This window comes from Thermobia domestica, chromosome 9 (assembly GCF_964235325.1).
Source record: "Thermobia domestica chromosome 9, izTheDome1.hap1.1, whole genome shotgun sequence".
NCBI classification, from domain to species: Eukaryota; Metazoa; Arthropoda; class Insecta; order Zygentoma; family Lepismatidae; genus Thermobia; species Thermobia domestica.
This window is the reverse complement of record NC_137462.1, coordinates 243,695,678-243,714,660: the sequence shown is the minus strand read 5'-3', so window position 1 is coordinate 243,714,660 and position 18,983 is coordinate 243,695,678. Positions and strand designations below refer to the sequence as shown.

General features: G+C 35.1%; 1 protein-coding gene across 3 annotated transcripts in view; it reads left to right on the top strand.

Moving 5' to 3' along the window:
- LOC145660639 (homeobox protein OTX2-B-like) overlaps positions 1-18,983 on the top strand; it is a 194,775-nt gene that overhangs the window by 69,525 nt on the left and 106,267 nt on the right. For all 3 annotated transcript variants that reach the window (XM_081725928.1, XM_081725929.1, XM_081725930.1), the window contains exon 3: positions 15,968-16,134. In XM_081725928.1, the coding sequence (XP_081582054.1) occupies positions 15,968-16,134 (167 nt within the window). The remainder of the gene's footprint in view (positions 1-15,967; positions 16,135-18,983) is intronic.

Genomic DNA, 18,983 nt, shown 5'->3' with positions numbered 1-18,983 from the left:
CTGCCACACGTTCTACCAGAAACTGACCAAACTTTGCACACGCATTTAAGATTGAAGTATCTAGGGAATGGTACGTGTCGATTTCACATATTGTTGTTCTTTCATTGTTAGATGCCACCATTGTTAAATGAACAATCAACTTTTTCTGCCTCACTTTCTACCACAAACTAACCAAAATTTGCAGAATCATTTAAGATTAAGATATCTATGGAATGGTATGGGTCGATTTCACATATTGTTGTTTGTTTCATTGTTAGAGGCCACCATGTTAAACAAACAATCAACATTAATGGCCATACGTTCTACCAGAAACTGACCAAACTTTGCACACCCATTTAAAGTTGAAATATCTACGGAATGCTATGTGTCGATTTCACATATTGTTGTTTGTTTCATTGTTGTAAGACACTATTGTTAAATACATAATCGTTGGATTTCTTCATTATTAAACAACAATCAACTTTATCTGCCATACTTTCTACCACAGACTGACCAAACTTGCACAATCATTTACGATTGAGATGTCGATGGAACGGTACGTGCCGATTTCACTTATTGTTTTACTTTCATACTTAGAGGCCACCATTGTTAAAAAAAACAATCAACTTTGTCTGCCACACGTTCTACCAGAAACTGTCCAAACTTTGCACACGCAATTAAGATTGAAATATTTAGGGAATGGTACGTGTCGATTTCACACATTGTTCTTTCATTGTTAGATGCCACCATTGTTAAATAAACAATCAAGTTTTTCTGCCACACTTTCTACCACAAACTAACCAAACTTGCACAATCATTTACGATTGAGATATCTATGGAATGGTATGGGTCGATTTCACATATTGTTGTTAGTTTCATTGTTAGAGGACACCATTTTAAGTAAAGAATCAACTTTTTCTGCCGTACTTTCTACCACAAACTGACCAAACTTTATACATCCATTTAAGATTGAGATATCTAAAGAATAGTACGTGTCGATTCCACATATTCTTGTTAGTTTCATTACTGAAGGCCTACATTGTTAAGTAAACAGTCAACTTTATCTAACACACTTTCTAACACAAACTGATCAAACTTGGCACACCCATCGGATTACCACAGAGATATCTACTGAATGGTACCAATCGATTTCACATGTTGTTAGTTTCACTGTTCGAGGCCACCATTTTAAAACAATCGTTGGATTTCTCCATTATTAAATAAACTATCAACTTTATCTTCCATACTTTATATTACAAACTAACCAAACGTGGCATACTTATTTACGATTGAGATATCTATGGAATGGTACGTGTCGATTTCATTTATTGTTCTTAGTTTTATTGTTAGAGACCACCATTTTTAAATAAACAATCAACTATATCTGCCATACTTTCTACCAGAAACTGACCAAATTTTGCATACCCCTTGAAAGTTGAAATATCTACGGAATGCTATGGGTCGATTTCACATGTTGTTGTTAGTTTCATTATTGATGGCGACCATTGTTAAATACAGAATCGTTGGATTTCTCCAGTGTTAAGTATACAGTCAGCTTTTGTCTGCCATATTTTCTACCACAAACTAACCAAACGTGGCACACTCATTTACGATTGAGATATCAATAGAATGGTTCGTGCCGATTTCACATATTGTTAGTTTCATTGTTAGAGGCCACCGTTGTTAAGTAAACAATCAACTTTATCTTTCGTATTTTCTACGAGAAAATGAAGAAACTTTGCACACCCATTTAAGATTGCAGTATCTAGGGAATGGTCGTGTGGATTCCACATATTGTTGTTAGTTTCATTGTTGAAGGCCAATATTCTTAAATAAACAATCAACTTTATCTGCCATACTTTCTAAAACAAACTGACCAAATTTGGCACACCCATCGGATTTGCACAGAGATATCTACTTAATGGTACTAGTCGATTTCACATATTGTTTTTAGTTTCATTGTTCGAGGACACCAATATTAAATAAACAATCGTTGGATTTCCCCATGGTTAAATAAACAATCAACTTTATCTGCCACACTTTCAACCACAAACTAACCAAACTTGGCACACTCATTTAGGATTGAGATATCTATGGAATGGTACGTGTCGATTTCACTTATTGTTGTTACTTTCATTGTTAGAGGCCAGGTTTGTTAAATGAACAATCAACTATATGTGCCATACTTTCTACCAGAAATTGGCCAAACCTTGCACACACATTTAAGATTGAAATATCTAGGGAAACATATGTGTCGATTTCTCATATTGTTGTTGGTTTCATTGTAAAGATCACCATTGTTAAATAAACATTCGTTGGGTTTCTCCATTGTTAAATAAACGATCAACTTTATCTGCCATACTTTCTACCACAAACTAAGCAAACTTTGCACACTCATGAACGATTGAGATATCTATGGAATGGTATGTGTCGATTTCACATATTGTTGTTAGTTTCATTGTTGAAGACCACCATTGTTAAATAAACAATCAACTTTATGTGCCACACTTTCTAAAACAAACTGACCAAACTTGGCACACCCATCCGATTAGCACAGAGACATCTAGCGAATGGTACCTGTCGATTGTTCGACAGGTTTCACTGTTCGAGGAAACCATTGTTAAACAAACAATTGCTGGATTTTTCCATTGTTAAATAAACAATTAACTTTATCTGCCATACTTTATACTACAAACTAACCAAACTTGGCATACTCATTTACAATTGAGACATCTATGGAACCGTACGTGTCTATTTCACTTATTGTTGTTAGTTTCATTGTTAGAGGACATCATTGTTAAATAAAGAATCAACTTTATATGCCATACTTTCTACCAGAAACTGACAAAACCTTACACACTCATTTAAGATTGAAATATCTAGGGAAAGATATGTGCCGATTTCTCATATTGTTGTTAGTTTCATTGTTCAAGACCATCATTGTTAAATACACAAGCGTTGGATTTCTACATTGTTAAATAAACGATCATCTTCATCTGCCATACTTTCTAGCACAAACTGACCAAACTTGGCGCACACATCGGATTACCACAGAGATATATACTGAATGGTACCAATCAATTTCTCATATTGTTGTTAGCTTCATTCTTTGAGGCCACCATTGTTAAACAATCGTTGGATTTCTCCATTATTAAATAAACAATCAACTTTATCTGCCATACTTTCTACCACAAACTGACCAAACTTGCACAATCATTTACGATTGAGATGTCGATGGAACGGTACGTGCCGATTTCACTTATTGTTGTTAGTTTCATTCTTAGAGGCCACCATTGTTAAAAAACAATCAACTTTGTCTGCCACACGTTCTACCAGAAACTGACCAAACTTTGCACACGCATTTAAGATTGAAGTATCTAGGGAATGGTACGTGTCGATTTCACATATTGTTGTTCTTTCATTGTTAGATGCCACCATTGTTAAATGAACAATCAACTTTTTCTGCCTCACTTTCTACCACAAACTAACCAAAATTTGCAGAATCATTTAAGATTAAGATATCTATGGAATGGTATGGGTCGATTTCACATATTGTTGTTTGTTTCATTGTTAGAGGCCACCATGTTAAACAAACAATCAACATTAATGGCCATACGTTCTACCAGAAACTGACCAAACTTTGCACACCCATTTAAAGTTGAAATATCTACGGAATGCTATGTGTCGATTTCACATATTGTTGTTTGTTTCATTGTTGTAAGACACTATTGTTAAATACATAATCGTTGGATTTCTTCATTATTAAACAACAATCAACTTTATCTGCCATACTTTCTACCACAAACTGACCAAACTTGCACAATCATTTATGATTGAGATGTCGATGGAACGGTACGTGCCGATTTCACTTATTGTTTTACTTTCATACTTAGAGGCCACCATTGTTAAAAAAAACAATCAACTTTGTCTGCCACACGTTCTACCAGAAACTGTCCAAACTTTGCACACGCAATTAAGATTGAAATATTTAGGGAATGGTACGTGTCGATTTCACACATTGTTCTTTCATTGTTAGATGCCACCATTGTTAAATAAACAATCAAGTTTTTCTGCCACACTTTCTACCACAAACTAACCAAACTTGCACAATCATTTACGATTGAGATATCTATGGAATGGTATGGGTCGATTTCACATATTGTTGTTAGTTTCATTGTTAGAGGACACCATTTTAAGTAAAGAATCAACTTTTTCTGCCGTACTTTCTACCACAAACTGACCAAACTTTATACATCCATTTAAGATTGAGATATCTAAAGAATAGTACGTGTCGATTCCACATATTCTTGTTAGTTTCATTACTGAAGGCCTACATTGTTAAGTAAACAGTCAACTTTATCTAACACACTTTCTAACACAAACTGATCAAACTTGGCACACCCATCGGATTACCACAGAGATATCTACTGAATGGTACCAATCGATTTCACATGTTGTTAGTTTCACTGTTCGAGGCCACCATTTTAAAACAATCGTTGGATTTCTCCATTATTAAATAAACTATCAACTTTATCTTCCATACTTTATATTACAAACTAACCAAACGTGGCATACTTATTTACGATTGAGATATCTATGGAATGGTACGTGTCGATTTCATTTATTGTTCTTAGTTTTATTGTTAGAGACCACCATTTTTAAATAAACAATCAACTATATCTGCCATACTTTCTACCAGAAACTGACCAAATTTTGCATACCCCTTGAAAGTTGAAATATCTACGGAATGCTATGGGTCGATTTCACATGTTGTTGTTAGTTTCATTATTGATGGCGACCATTGTTAAATACAGAATCGTTGGATTTCTCCAGTGTTAAGTATACAGTCAGCTTTTGTCTGCCATATTTTCTACCACAAACTAACCAAACGTGGCACACTCATTTACGATTGAGATATCAATAGAATGGTTCGTGCCGATTTCACATATTGTTAGTTTCATTGTTAGAGGCCACCGTTGTTAAGTAAACAATCAACTTTATCTTTCGTATTTTCTACGAGAAAATGAAGAAACTTTGCACACCCATTTAAGATTGCAGTATCTAGGGAATGGTCGTGTGGATTCCACATATTGTTGTTAGTTTCATTGTTGAAGGCCAATATTCTTAAATAAACAATCAACTTTATCTGCCATACTTTCTAAAACAAACTGACCAAATTTGGCACACCCATCGGATTTGCACAGAGATATCTACTTAATGGTACTAGTCGATTTCACATATTGTTTTTAGTTTCATTGTTCGAGGACACCAATATTAAATAAACAATCGTTGGATTTCCCCATGGTTAAATAAACAATCAACTTTATCTGCCACACTTTCAACCACAAACTAACCAAACTTGGCACACTCATTTAGGATTGAGATATCTATGGAATGGTACGTGTCGATTTCACTTATTGTTGTTACTTTCATTGTTAGAGGCCAGGTTTGTTAAATGAACAATCAACTATATGTGCCATACTTTCTACCAGAAATTGGCCAAACCTTGCACACACATTTAAGATTGAAATATCTAGGGAAACATATGTGTCGATTTCTCATATTGTTGTTGGTTTCATTGTAAAGATCACCATTGTTAAATAAACATTCGTTGGGTTTCTCCATTGTTAAATAAACGATCAACTTTATCTGCCATACTTTCTACCACAAACTAAGCAAACTTTGCACACTCATGAACGATTGAGATATCTATGGAATGGTATGTGTCGATTTCACATATTGTTGTTCTTTCATTGTTGAAGGCCACCATTGTTAAATAAACAATTGTTGAATTTCTAAATTGTTACCTAAACAATCAACTTTATCTTACACTCTTTCTACCACAAATAACCAAATTTGGCACACTCATTTACAATTGAGACATCTATGGAACAGTACGTGTCGATTTCACTTATTGTTGTTAATTTTATTGTTAGAGGCCACCATTATTAAATAAAGAATCATCTTTATATGCCATACTTTCTAGCAGAAACTGACAAAACCTTACACACTCATTTAAGATTGAAATATCTAGGGAAAGATATGTGTCGATTTCTCATATTGTTGTTAGTTTCATTGTTGAAGACCACCATTGTTAAATACACAATCCTTTGATTTCTACATTGCGAAATAAACGATCAACTTTATCTGCCACACTTTCTACCACAGACTAACCAAACTTTGCACACCCATTTAAGATTGAAATATGTAGGAGATAGTACGTGTTGATTTCACATATTGTTCTTAGTTTCATTGTTGGAGGCCACCATTGTTAAATAAAGAGTCAACTTTATTTGCTATATTTTGTACCAGAAACTGACAAAACTTGGCACACCAATCGGATTACCACTGAGATATCTAGGGAATGGTACTTGTCGATTTCACATATTATTGTTAGTTTTATCGTTTAAGGCCACCATTGTTCAATAAATAATTGTTGGATTTCTCCATTGTTAAATAAACAATCAACTTTATCTGCCATACTTTTTACCACAGATTAACCAAACTTAGCACACTCCTTTATGATTTAGGTATCTATGAAATGGTACTTGTCGATTTCACTTGTTGTTGTTAGTTTTGTTGTTAGAGGCCACCATTGTTAAATAAACAATAAACTTTATCTGTCATACTTTCTACCAGAAACTGACCAAACTTTCCGTACCTATGTAAGATTGAAATATCTATCCTATGCTTCATGACGATTTCACATATTGTTTTAGTTACGTTGTTGGAGACTACCATTGTTAAATAAACGATTCACTTTATTTTCCACACTTTTTACCAGAAGCTGACCAAACTTGACATATTTACAATTCAGATATCTAGAGAATGGTACATGTCGATTTCTCATATTGTTGTTAGTTTCATTGTTGGAGGCCTCCATTTTTAAATAAACAGTAAACTATTTTCCATACTTGCTACCAGAAACTAAGCAAACTTTGCTTACCTATTTACGATTGAAATATCTATGGAATGATACATGTCGATTATCAAGGGCTAACAAGCCCTAGCCAAATTGTGTGTAATACATCAGTATGCGTTGAGATCAAACGATAATTATTCGTGATCAAACGAGCTGGACAAATTCCGATTGAATTTGTTTTCATGGTGGCTGTGGTGGAGGGGCTAACAGGTCATCGGTAAATGTTATTGTTCGGAAAATGGAATAGTAATATATATATATATATATATATATATATATATATATATATATATATATATATATATATATATATATATATATATATATATATATATATATATATATATATATTTCATTCAGAACTTTGTTGCGCCAGAACTTGTTTATAACCAGTGTGAACTAATTGTGTGCCTCCAGATTTTTTTTTTTTTTTTTTTTTTGTCTCAGGTGGAGCGGGATGGCCCCCTACAGCGTTCTTAGAATTACACTCTAAAAGCCCACAGTGTTCCTAGAATTGCACTCTAAAAGCCCCTCCCATACAACTGACCTGTGCTTCCCAGCAGACACCTCACATTTGAACTCTGTTGAGATTCTATGTAAGTTTGTCGGCTGTACGTACAAATTCAGAGAATAAACATGTATTAGGGAATGAGAAGTTCTCGAAATAAATTTGCAAGCTAAATATTTTTTCGCGACATAAGTGAAGAGTAATTATATACCCTTGAAGAGTACCCTGGAGAGTAAGAAAGCTCTAAGCAAAATAATCATTGAATAAATAGCAATATAATCACAGTAATGTGTATATATGGCATGTTGTATTTCTACCAGATTGTCAGAGCACTAATTATCTCATTTTTTGATGTGAGCGATCTCGCTATCGAATTTCCAGAAGAACATTTAAAAAAGTTGTATTTAGGTCTATTCCATTTTAAACAAACGAAATACGTTGCGTAAAAGAACTTTCCATGTTAAAATATTTGATGGGTAGAGTAGTTTGTGTGGGATTTGATTGTTATTGCATGTATCTATTGCATGTTGAATGGGTAGCTGGGAAAGCAGCCAGGATATTCATTCTGACGGTTGCAAGCCCGTGAAAATACAGAGCAACAGTTACTCCAAGGGAGTAGATAATAGATAAAAATTCTTAAAACTACCGTGGGGGAGAGAGCCGAAATTTTGGGCCGGAACTAGGGAAGTTTCCCCAGGAACGCAGAATCACCTGTATACAGCTCTCATTGTTGAGACACTAAAATTTTTCAATTACTCGTATACGGAAGATAAACATTACGAAACTATTTTTATTTAATTATTTATTTACTTATTCCTCGGGGGGTAGTCTATCTCAGAAAATTACGATTAGCATAATTCTATGTTTCAGGAGTGCGCTACGAACCCACCCCCGAGAGGCGGTTTTTTTGGGCGGGCGAGTATACCTTGTCCGCAGGTCCACACATTAATTAAAGTATATGTAACACACATGTACGTGTGTGTGTGTGTGTGTGTGTATGTATATACTGTATATATATATATATGTGTATATATGTATGCTAAATTAAAATATTTTTGAACCAATGTTTCCAATCCAAATAATAGAGCCCCACGGCTCCAATTCGCCAAGGGCTCCATAAGAACAAATTCCGCCTGTGTCACCTTCTACACATCAGTGGCTATGCCCATAGTATATTCTATGATAACAATTGACTGAATGTGCTTTTCAAGTTTCACTTTCTTGGAAAGAGAATGCGTAAGACTCTCTTAGTGTTCCAACGAGACGGGACTCGACTCTTTGAAGCGAGACACGATACAATACGAAACGTTTTGTGATATGTCTCGTCTCGTGTCTCGAAAAATACAAACACAGTTTCTGAATTTGCTTAAAAATTTATTAACTCGGAATAAATTATTTGCCTTCGAAATGTATACCATCTTTTATTATTTCAAATGATCGAAATGATTCAATGTTTCAAATCCTACAAAGAACAGGGAATACCTAAAGAATTTTTTTAAAAATGATTCTTACAAACAGCTTTCACTTCCATTTTTCAATCGATTCAAGTTTAATTATTTTGTGATAGTGCTCCAGATTCAAATACAAATGTAAAGCGTTCATTGAGATCAGTGTTTCAGAAGATTTTATTCCGGGGGCTGGTGGAGATATCTACGTATAAAAATCCTGTTATAGAAGTACAAGTAGAAGTGGCAATTTTATCAATGAGTAACTATTGTTTCATGGTCTTTCTCGTTCCGAACCAAGACAGAAACGTGTCAGCCTTTCTCGATACTGAGTTTTGAAAAGATGCTGATTTGACAACAAAATTTATCTTTTTTATTGTTTTATGATGTTATTCGAAGCTAAACCATTTTTTAAATGGGAAAGTTACATAGGCCTCCTTATTTGTTGAAGTGGCGCCAGGGGTTCTGAAAAAAGATATCAGAATAAATGGGGAAATTTTGCCTTTCGACTCTACTGACGGTATTGACAAATGTTCCTATCGAAGTAATTACTGGTTCAGTCGAATCTAAGCAGTCGTTGCTGGAAGATTGCAGTCGTGTTGTGTGTTGTGCTACCAAACAAAACTTGGTTAAAAGTTGTAATTTTAACCACTTGGTATAACAGCTCTTTTTGTGGGCCTCAGCCTTTCTGGTGTTGCCACGAGACGAGACAGAACCATTCGATACGAGACGAGACGGGCACATTTTTTCTAGACGAGACGACACAGCCAGAAATCTCGTCTTGTCTCGTGGCAACACTAGACTCTCTAGATATATCAGTAAAAGGAATGACAACGTTCCTCACGGAGCACGTGTAAGCTCTCAGCCTCTTTCTTTCACTGATGTTTGTTTACATAGTAGATGAATATATAGAGAGTAACAAAAGGATGAGATATGCAGATTCTCCTAAAACCACATTAAAATTGTAGCAGTATTTGGAGCTACATGTATAATCAATTTGTTATAAATTGATTTACCGGGGAACTAAAATAATTCTTGGAATTGATCATACAGTATTGATATATATATATTAAAAAAATGGAAACAAGTAAAGACAAAGAACCGAAATCGTGAATTTGTTTTCAAAATACAGAAATCTCGAAGGAATATCTGTTTAGCCGACTTTAATTGTAAACGAATTTTGAATAAATTTGCATTCCCTGAATTCTTATACATAAAAAATAGAAATCTTTCTTTTAGCGTACGAATGAGAGGCTTTAGGAAATTAGGCCAAGATAATTAAAATGATACTGTCCTTTACAAAATTTAAGGGGAATACCATGATCGAAAAAGCATCAGTCAAACTATAAAGGTCAATGGTAGCTTTTGTTATTTCTTACGACCACTATATGCACCTTATTGCGAAAAATTTATTCGTATTATAAAACCGCTATCGTTCAATAAATGTCAAATTTAATAGATCTTAGAGATGAAATTGTCATTACCTCTGTCGCATAATATATTCTAGCTTTGGGACCCATGTCATTATATGACTTTCACGATAAGTGACAAGAAGAATATAAATCCCAAGTTCAAAACTTAAGGAAAGAAACCGGCTGTTCGCCCTTCAAATTATGAAAAATGTACCAAAATGGTTGAAATTATGATTTTGTATTTCTTTACGAGAGAGAAGAATAAAAATAAAAATTGGAGCAATTATGTATGTATAAGGCCACTATCTTCTTCAAGTTGCTAAACTAACTTCAAGTGTTTCAACCATTTTTGACACATATCTCGAAAACTTTTAGTGATATTAGAGGCAAGAATATGTGGTTGATAATGAGCTTTTTAATTATGTCACAATACTTTTGAACTTTACCTTATGAGAAATGGCATATTCCAAAAATAATTCAGTACCACCCTAACCTGAATTTTACCAAAAGATTAGCGAAAGTGATACGGTATGCGTCGTCCAGGGTTTAATTCCCGGTGTGGCACTCAAACATTGCTGTGTTGACCAAACATCGAGAGAAAAGTTGGGAAACTAAAAGATAGCGGACTTCAATCTAGACAGCCGGTTACGTTGGGTGTAGTTGTGCTGATCACTAACAAAAACCCGCTGCAGACTCAGATCACAAGGGACTGTTGCGCCAGGAGTTTATATATATATTGGTGTTATTATTTTACCTTACCTCTCAGTAGCGTAAGTAAGGACGAATGGGCCTCCCCGCAAAAATGTTAAACGGACCCCCTCTATCCACATCCATGAGTCACGTAAAATTTACAGAGAACAGTTTTGACTTTCTATGTTCTATCAGTGAGTCACAACTTGCTCATATGCAAAAAAAATGCATATTATTATTATTATTATTATTATTGTGCTATAGTTTTCGTCTATTCTGCTGTACCAACCTCAAGAGTCTACGACATCCGACATTTTTAATGAGGCGTAGTCGCCCCACTTTTTGTTGTTAGGTTCGATGCTGGTTTCACTGTCCTTTTCCCACCTTTGAAATACATAAGCACGGCAGATCGCGAAAACTCGACAAGTCGCGCTGTTTCCGAAATGAAGCTCCCAGCCATTTACTCACCCTGATATATCGTCGTCCTTCCCCATTCAAGGCACAAGCACCACACTGACTAATCGAGTGAGATTCTTGTCACGTTTGGCGCGCGGTTGTTATGCCTTGTAGCTCTTATCGCTGCACAATGATTTCGTTCAAAAAGTAGCGAGTGGTCATAATGTTTTCGCTGGTCAGTATAAGTTTTGTTGGCATTTAATTTACTAAATAATAGCTCAGGTATTACCGTCTTCACAGGTAAAAATGATATATAGTTGGAACATCACATAATTTTTAACATCCTAACATTATAAAGTTTAACTTCAAAACTGAAATGGGCCTCTTTCTGTTCTGGGCCCTGCAGGCCCTTTAGTTGCGCCACAGCATTCTCTCTACTCAGAAGGATAGGGACAAATAAAATAATCAAAATTAATTCTGTCCATTTTTCAAGCATCATACACTTCAGGGGGGGAAAAATCATATAATACTGATATGTAAGAAAATATTGGTATTGTTTGTTTTCTGTATACAAAGAACCATTTAGGTTTTTTATCTTATATTCTGGTAATAATCGAAAAAAAAAGAAAAGAGCTTCATGTGATAAATGGACGAAAGAAAATTTGTCAACGCGATGCGAATGACGTTCTCTGCAACCTAATTCACGTTTTTCGTACAAAAACTCTATTCCTACCTGCAAAAAGAAAAGATTTCTGTTACCCGTCAATGGTTGAGATTTTGCCCTGCGGCTGAACAACACGGCTTGTAAAAATAGACTCTGACTGACTGCAGGTGCACGTAGGAAAAAAAAACTGTTGGATTCCTCTCCCCGCCCACTTCAATTGTGGATATCCAGGACACATTTAAACTGAGCGGTACGATCTTTCAGTTCTTCCCAGTAGAGGTGCCAGTAGTGATTGCTAAATGAAAAAGTGAGCATCTGGTGGCGAAAAGGCGAAGTGCTCGGACAAGGGGGTGGGCACAGTAACCTTAATAGATACATATAATTAAGTTCCATAGTATTCAATAGATTCGGAATACGATAAATATTATTCACTGTCTCAATACCAATAGCCAAAAGTGCTTCGGTTGCTCTTCTCAAATCCTAAAGGTTATACACTTCAGATAATATTTTAACAGTTGCTAGGGCCGAGATATGTAAAGTCCGTAATGGACAATATCATAGCTACGAATTTTCTGTAAGTACACATTTTTATTATTATTCCATCACAGCCATTAATTTGTACTCAATAGCCTGTCGTCTAACCTTAAAGATTATACTCGTAAAACACTAAATTCGAGATTTCATGTTATTCTACAAATAAACCTGTTCTTTGTTTTTTGGATTAGTAAACGTGGTAGATAAAAAAAAAATGCTGACCACAAAATAAGCAGTGAAGTTCTTCACGCTATGGTAGATTTATTGAAGATGACTGAAAGATCTGCAACCCACCTCTCACTATTGAGTTTCGGGTAAACTAATCTTGCAGGATACAATGAAATTTACAAGGAAACCACAAGTAAAATAAACAGAAAAAGCTAAACAAAGGATCAAGAAAAAATATATTATAAAACTTAAATTTATGTTGTAATGAAGACCCAAGACACAAGTTGATTATATAATTCCTACAATGGTGATCCATACTCAAAGTACAATTAATGGAGCAAATCGTTGCCAACAAATAACTTTTCCACGAATAACTACTTTAACTCCTGTAGGTCTCTGGGATGTGGTTGACGCTCTGCTTTTCATATGCCTTAGTAATCACTAGTTTTGCGTCTGAACTTCCGACCCACTGTACATTACAGTTGAAATTGTGTTTAATTATAAGTTATAATTGATTACATTTGACTATTTTTAAATAGTTTACCCACAAACTATCTCGCGGTTACATAAATATTAATGTTCATATCTGAACATAGTTACGGACCTTGTCTCAGTAGTAAAAAGCAAAACAATTTCGTTCACTATAATTAATGTCCATTTTCAAATTTTTATCATTATTAAGTGTTCTGCTTTTTGCCAGGTCCTGGGACTAATGAGTTTTTATTATTATTATTATTATTATTATTATTATTATTATTATTATTATTATTATTATTATTTTAGGTTTGGGCCTGGAAATGTTTCTTCCACGTTTCTCGATTTTTAGTTTTCTCTTTTCACTCCCAATATTTTCTTCTATTCATCAAATCATCGATTATTGTGTTCTTCTTCTTCCTATTCCTAGCTTTCCTTCCATCTTTCCTTCTATGGCGGTATGAAGAAGACAATTTCTACACAAGATGTGTCCAATCCAATTGGTCTTCCTAGGAAGGATGCTGGCTAGAGGTGTCCTCTTCTCTCTTATCTGTTTTAAAACACCTTTCGTTTGTTACTCTTTTTGTCCATTTTATCTTCTCCATCTTCCTCCAACACCACATTTCGAAACTCTAATTATTTCTTCTCTAACTTTCGTCATGTTCAAGTCTCTGAAGCATACAGTAAAATGCTCCATACACAGCACTAGATCAAATTCTTCATGTTGAATTCTTCTTTGACTTGGGAAATTCTTGACCTGATCTCTTTGGTGCAGTAAGCATCTCTAGTCAAAATACTTCCGAGAATTTTTAAATTAACTTTGTTCTACTCTGTCCATAAGGACGCATTTCCACGGTATATTCTCATGACTTTCGATTTTTCGATGTTCATTTCCATTCCATATAGTTTCCGAGGGTCAACTCTTTTCTTAATCATCTCCTGTAGTCTTTCTTCGATCCTAGCTATAATAACCGTAGCCTATCATCTGCATACCTGATCTTGTTAATGATCTGCCCTCCAATCTTGAAATCTCTAATTCCCATTAAGCTTCCTTCATTAGGCATTCACTGTAAATGTTGAATAATTGGGGTAGCATACTGCATCCTTGTCTGATTCCTCCTCCCACCTCAACACTATTCATTTTTCCTTCATTCAAGTTCATTTTCAAATAACTAGATTAAAATAATACAGTTTAAGTTGCAATAAGATTATCATAGTAGTTTTAAATGTGCAAATCGCTTCCAAACTAGCGACATCTGTAAGTATAAGACGTTAGGCAGAGCAGCTAGTGACATCTAGTAGCGTGATTGTTTACTAGCTATTAGGAATTAGCGTGGTGCAGTGACATGTTTTTTTATATATATAAATAGAATACAAATATTGGATCGAATTTAAGTCGGGATACTTGGCTGGCATTATATCGGAGCAACAGTTTCATGCAAGAAAACCATCAACGGCAGCTCTGTATGAATGGAAATTGTCGTTCACAAGCACGAATTATGGCCAAGAGCGCTACGAAATTGCCGCGCATAATGCTCTAGGATCTTATCTCAATATTTTTGAACTTCCAGAAACCAGCCTAAATAATGTAAAGAACACTGAACATAGTTCGACGAAAGTACCTTGCGTTTTTCTCTTTCTAAAATATGTGACAGATATCGGTCTATAGACTAGGGATGTGCACGAGACGAGTCGAGACAGGATTTTCCTGACAAAATTTGAGTCGAGGCACGACACATCCAATAGAGAAATATACATTTTTCGAGTCGAGACATCACTTTTACAGCACATTTTCGAGACGAGACAGCCAAAATCTTGTCTCGTGCTCATCCCTACTATAGACGAACTTTGACTCTTCTCTAAACATGATATAGTACTGCGGATCCTGATGTCAGTTACGATGTTGACGACAGCACTCCAGATGCCATCCTCTTTGTACTGGTGTCCTGTTTACTGAATATTTCGTGCCTCTCCGAGATACAATAGATCTTAACATAGTCTGCTCTGCGGCTGATTCGAGCTTTGAAGCTAGTTGACATACAAATTAGATGCGATGACGCTAGGGAAAGGTACTGGTAATGTCATTTGTGATTTTTGTACGATCTATACTAAATCTTCGTTGCACATCACCTGATCTTTGGAATTGATTTCGTAGACTTGACACAACACTTTTCCGAATATTCACGGTTCTAAATACTTCTGTTCTAGCCTAGCTCACCTCGATCAATCATTCTCCAACTCAGACAAAGGTATACATTCACTTTTTAGCGATGACAATGCCAAACAAGTATCGCTATCAAGGAATAACACAATCACATTTCATGAACATCTTGCCACTTGATAATTATGTGGATGAAGAGGCTCTGCATGTGGATGAAGAGGCTAAACATCTTAGCGCTCTGCATGATAATTATGTGGATGAAGAGGCTTTTTGGTGACATTACGTCATCATTGTGGCATCACTAACTTTGCATTTATGTTATGCATATCCTTTCCACTGTTTATTTCTAGTTACAGCCCTTCAATCAATGTGGCTTTTAGAAGAAGGAAAAAATATTTGTGCCTTCAATTTTGCACATATGTCTACATTGATGACAAATTAAATAATACCCATCAAAATTATTCTTATAATTCTCATATTTGCATATATTTTTCTTGTGTTTAAGTTTCTTAAGTCAATTATTTATAGTCATAAAAAAACGCTAGTTTTAAAATAATATTGAAATAAGAATTCCATTATGTTTGTCATTTAAAAAACTTTTTCATCCCTTGCAGGTGTAATCCCGACGGCGAGCTGGCTTTCCCGCCCTTCAGCAGCCCTTGTGGCACCAGCACCTCAGCTGGAATGGCCTACCTCAAATCATCCCCGTACTCAGTGAATGGAATCGGCCTCACCATGCCTACCATGGACTCATTGCATCCGACGATGGGATACCCCGCAGGTCAGTTACGTTGTATTCTTATCAATGTGTGTTTACATGTGGACTTGCTACACGAAAGCAGATTCTACTCCATTTGCCTAGTAGAAATAAACTGAATTACTAAATTATTAATTAGAGGCGGCTTTATAATGTAGTCACAAAGTCATGTATTTTCCCAATTAATACGAAGAAAAATACTTTGTAATTACAGTTGTAAGAAAACAATATGAACATTTAGTCTTATATACGAATGAGGAAAGATCGAAGAAAAAATATTTGGTTTAATATGGAGTTTGTAATCCTATTTGACGAATATAACGATTTGGCAACGTAGTGTAAGGCAAGTTGCTTGATGTTACTCTCTCTGTTCACATGCTCTGGCTTAGTTCTTTCTAGTGATTGCCTGGATCGCAGAGCAGCTCTTTAAATACGTATCCTTACGTACAATGTAATCAACCAGTTTTCATAACCGAGACCGTAGGAGACGAGGAAATACGGAGGAGACTAAGCTCTGTTTTTGTGCTGATTTACTCAACTTCCAATAAAGTGGGATGGATTTCTATCAAAGACGAGAAGAATCCACAGTAGAATTTTGAACCATTGTTCATTTGGGGTGCTCAATTCAAATTATTATGAACGAATATTATTATAAGATAATTTTCTCAATTCCGTAATTTAATAATACGGAACCTGTGAGTTACTTTTAAAATAATAGTTGTATTTAGTCTGTAATAGGCAAAATAGTTTTAACATTCAGTTATTAAAATTAAATAATAATATTACTTTAGAAGTAGTTCACAGGATACAAAAACAACATGATACGTAATTAAATGCAGTTGAGTTGGCTCCTATAGACTCTGCCTTAACTGAGATTTTGGGGGAAAATGTTAATTTAGTAACACTGTAATTTCTATGGATTGCAACACTGAAAATTCTTCAGATTCATATTTTCTGTTGTAGAATAACATTATCTATGATTGTGGTAAGTTTCATTTCATTATTTCCTTTCACTTATGAAAAACAAGCAAAAGAAAGATGGTAAATTTTGTAATTTTTTAAGTGTCAGGCTCTTAATGCATCCATCGTATGTCTCAGACCTGGCATATTCATTTCCTTCAATGTCTGCAGAACTATCTGAGTAGTGATACGTTAATTTGAAAATTGGCCTGTGAAAACCATCTGTAACAATCTTATGACCAGAAACCAGAGAAGTTCTAAAGCGACAGAATTATAGTGTTGCTGGATAAATGATAGAAGGTCATTGAACAAAATCGTGTATATGTGGTTTCATAATGTTATACATGACGGGAAGAAATAGCCTCGATGCTGACGTCCCCATTGAAACCTCAATCATAATGTTATTTTCAAATTATAATAAATGTATTCTCAATTTTGTCTTCCGAGGACTCAATACTATTTAGACAACCTAATAAGGTCTTCTTCTAATTTTTGTTGGATTCTCATCACGTCTCGATTCTCAAAGAATTCTTTCTAGTCTCGTCTCGATTCTCAAAGAATTCTTTCTAGTCCCGTTTCAATTCTCAAAAAATTCTTTCTAGTCTCCTCTCGATTGTCAAAGAATTATTTCTAGTCCCGTTTCGATTGTCAAAGAATTCTTTCTAGTCTCGCCTCGATTGCCAAAGAATTCTTTCTAGTCTTGTTTCGATTCTCAAAGAATTCTTTCCATTCCCATTACGATTGTCAAATAATTCTTTCTAGTCTTGTTTCTATTCTCAAAGAATTCTTTCTAGTCTTGTTTCGATTCTCAAAGAATTCTTTCTAGTCTTGTTTCGATTCTCAAAGAATTCTTTCTAGTCTTGTTTCGATTCTCAAAGAATTCTTTCTAGTCTTGTTTCGATTCTCAAAGAATTCTTTCTAGTCTCGTCTCGATTGTACGGAAACTTTTCTCGTCTCATATTGAAATTTCTCTCGTCTCGTTTTGTAAACTTATGTACAAAATGAATGTCCTGATTTTCTTCTTAAAATGAAATATCTCTGTTTAACGTCCCACGATTAAGGAGACGGTTATTAAGGCAAGTAAATGATGATGGAAGAATTGGTTTAGTGATTAAGTAGAAGAAATGGGAGCAAACTCATGGACACAACGGACTACGTTGTCTATCACAAACTTACTTGACCAGGAGCGAACCAGAGACACTACACACAAGAACTAAGCGCTCTACCACTGAAGCCACCGTGCCCCCAGCGATATGACAACATTTAAGCGATTTTATTATTGGAGTATATTGTATAATGATTTGAGTATGTTTAAACGTTGATAAATGCTCTTCATTGTGTACGTGCAATTACTTTATCAATTTATAGTTTGTTTGTTTGTTTTTTTTTTTTTAAGACCATGAATCGTGTAATACTAAAACAGTTGTTGAGATCCAAGACTTGTGTGAACTAGTATTGCCCAGGAGACTCGACAAATTTCTCGTCTAGACTTGAATTTGAAAATGGATTTCTCGTTTAGTTTTTGAGACAAGACATTTCTTGTGTCGTGGACAACACTACTCCACACGACAACTCTTGAATGAAAGCCAGCTTTTGAATTCTGTTTTCTGCAATAGATAGCTATATCGATTATCTCATCCAAGTTCGTTAATGGAATGAACCAGGCACGTAGCCAAGGAGGGGGTCAGAGGGTCCGGACCCCCCCCCCCTTCGAGACGAAAAATGAAAAAAATAAGGAAGGATGAAAAAAATGAAATGAGAAAAAGAAGGATCGCGTTAAAAAATATTAAAAAATCAGGGAGCTTTTGGTTACTCTTTGTTAATACACAATAACACACTGAGCAAGGCTATGTGAAAAACACTATCACGTAACAGTTTCAACATAATACCGGTGTCTTCATCAGACTTCCACT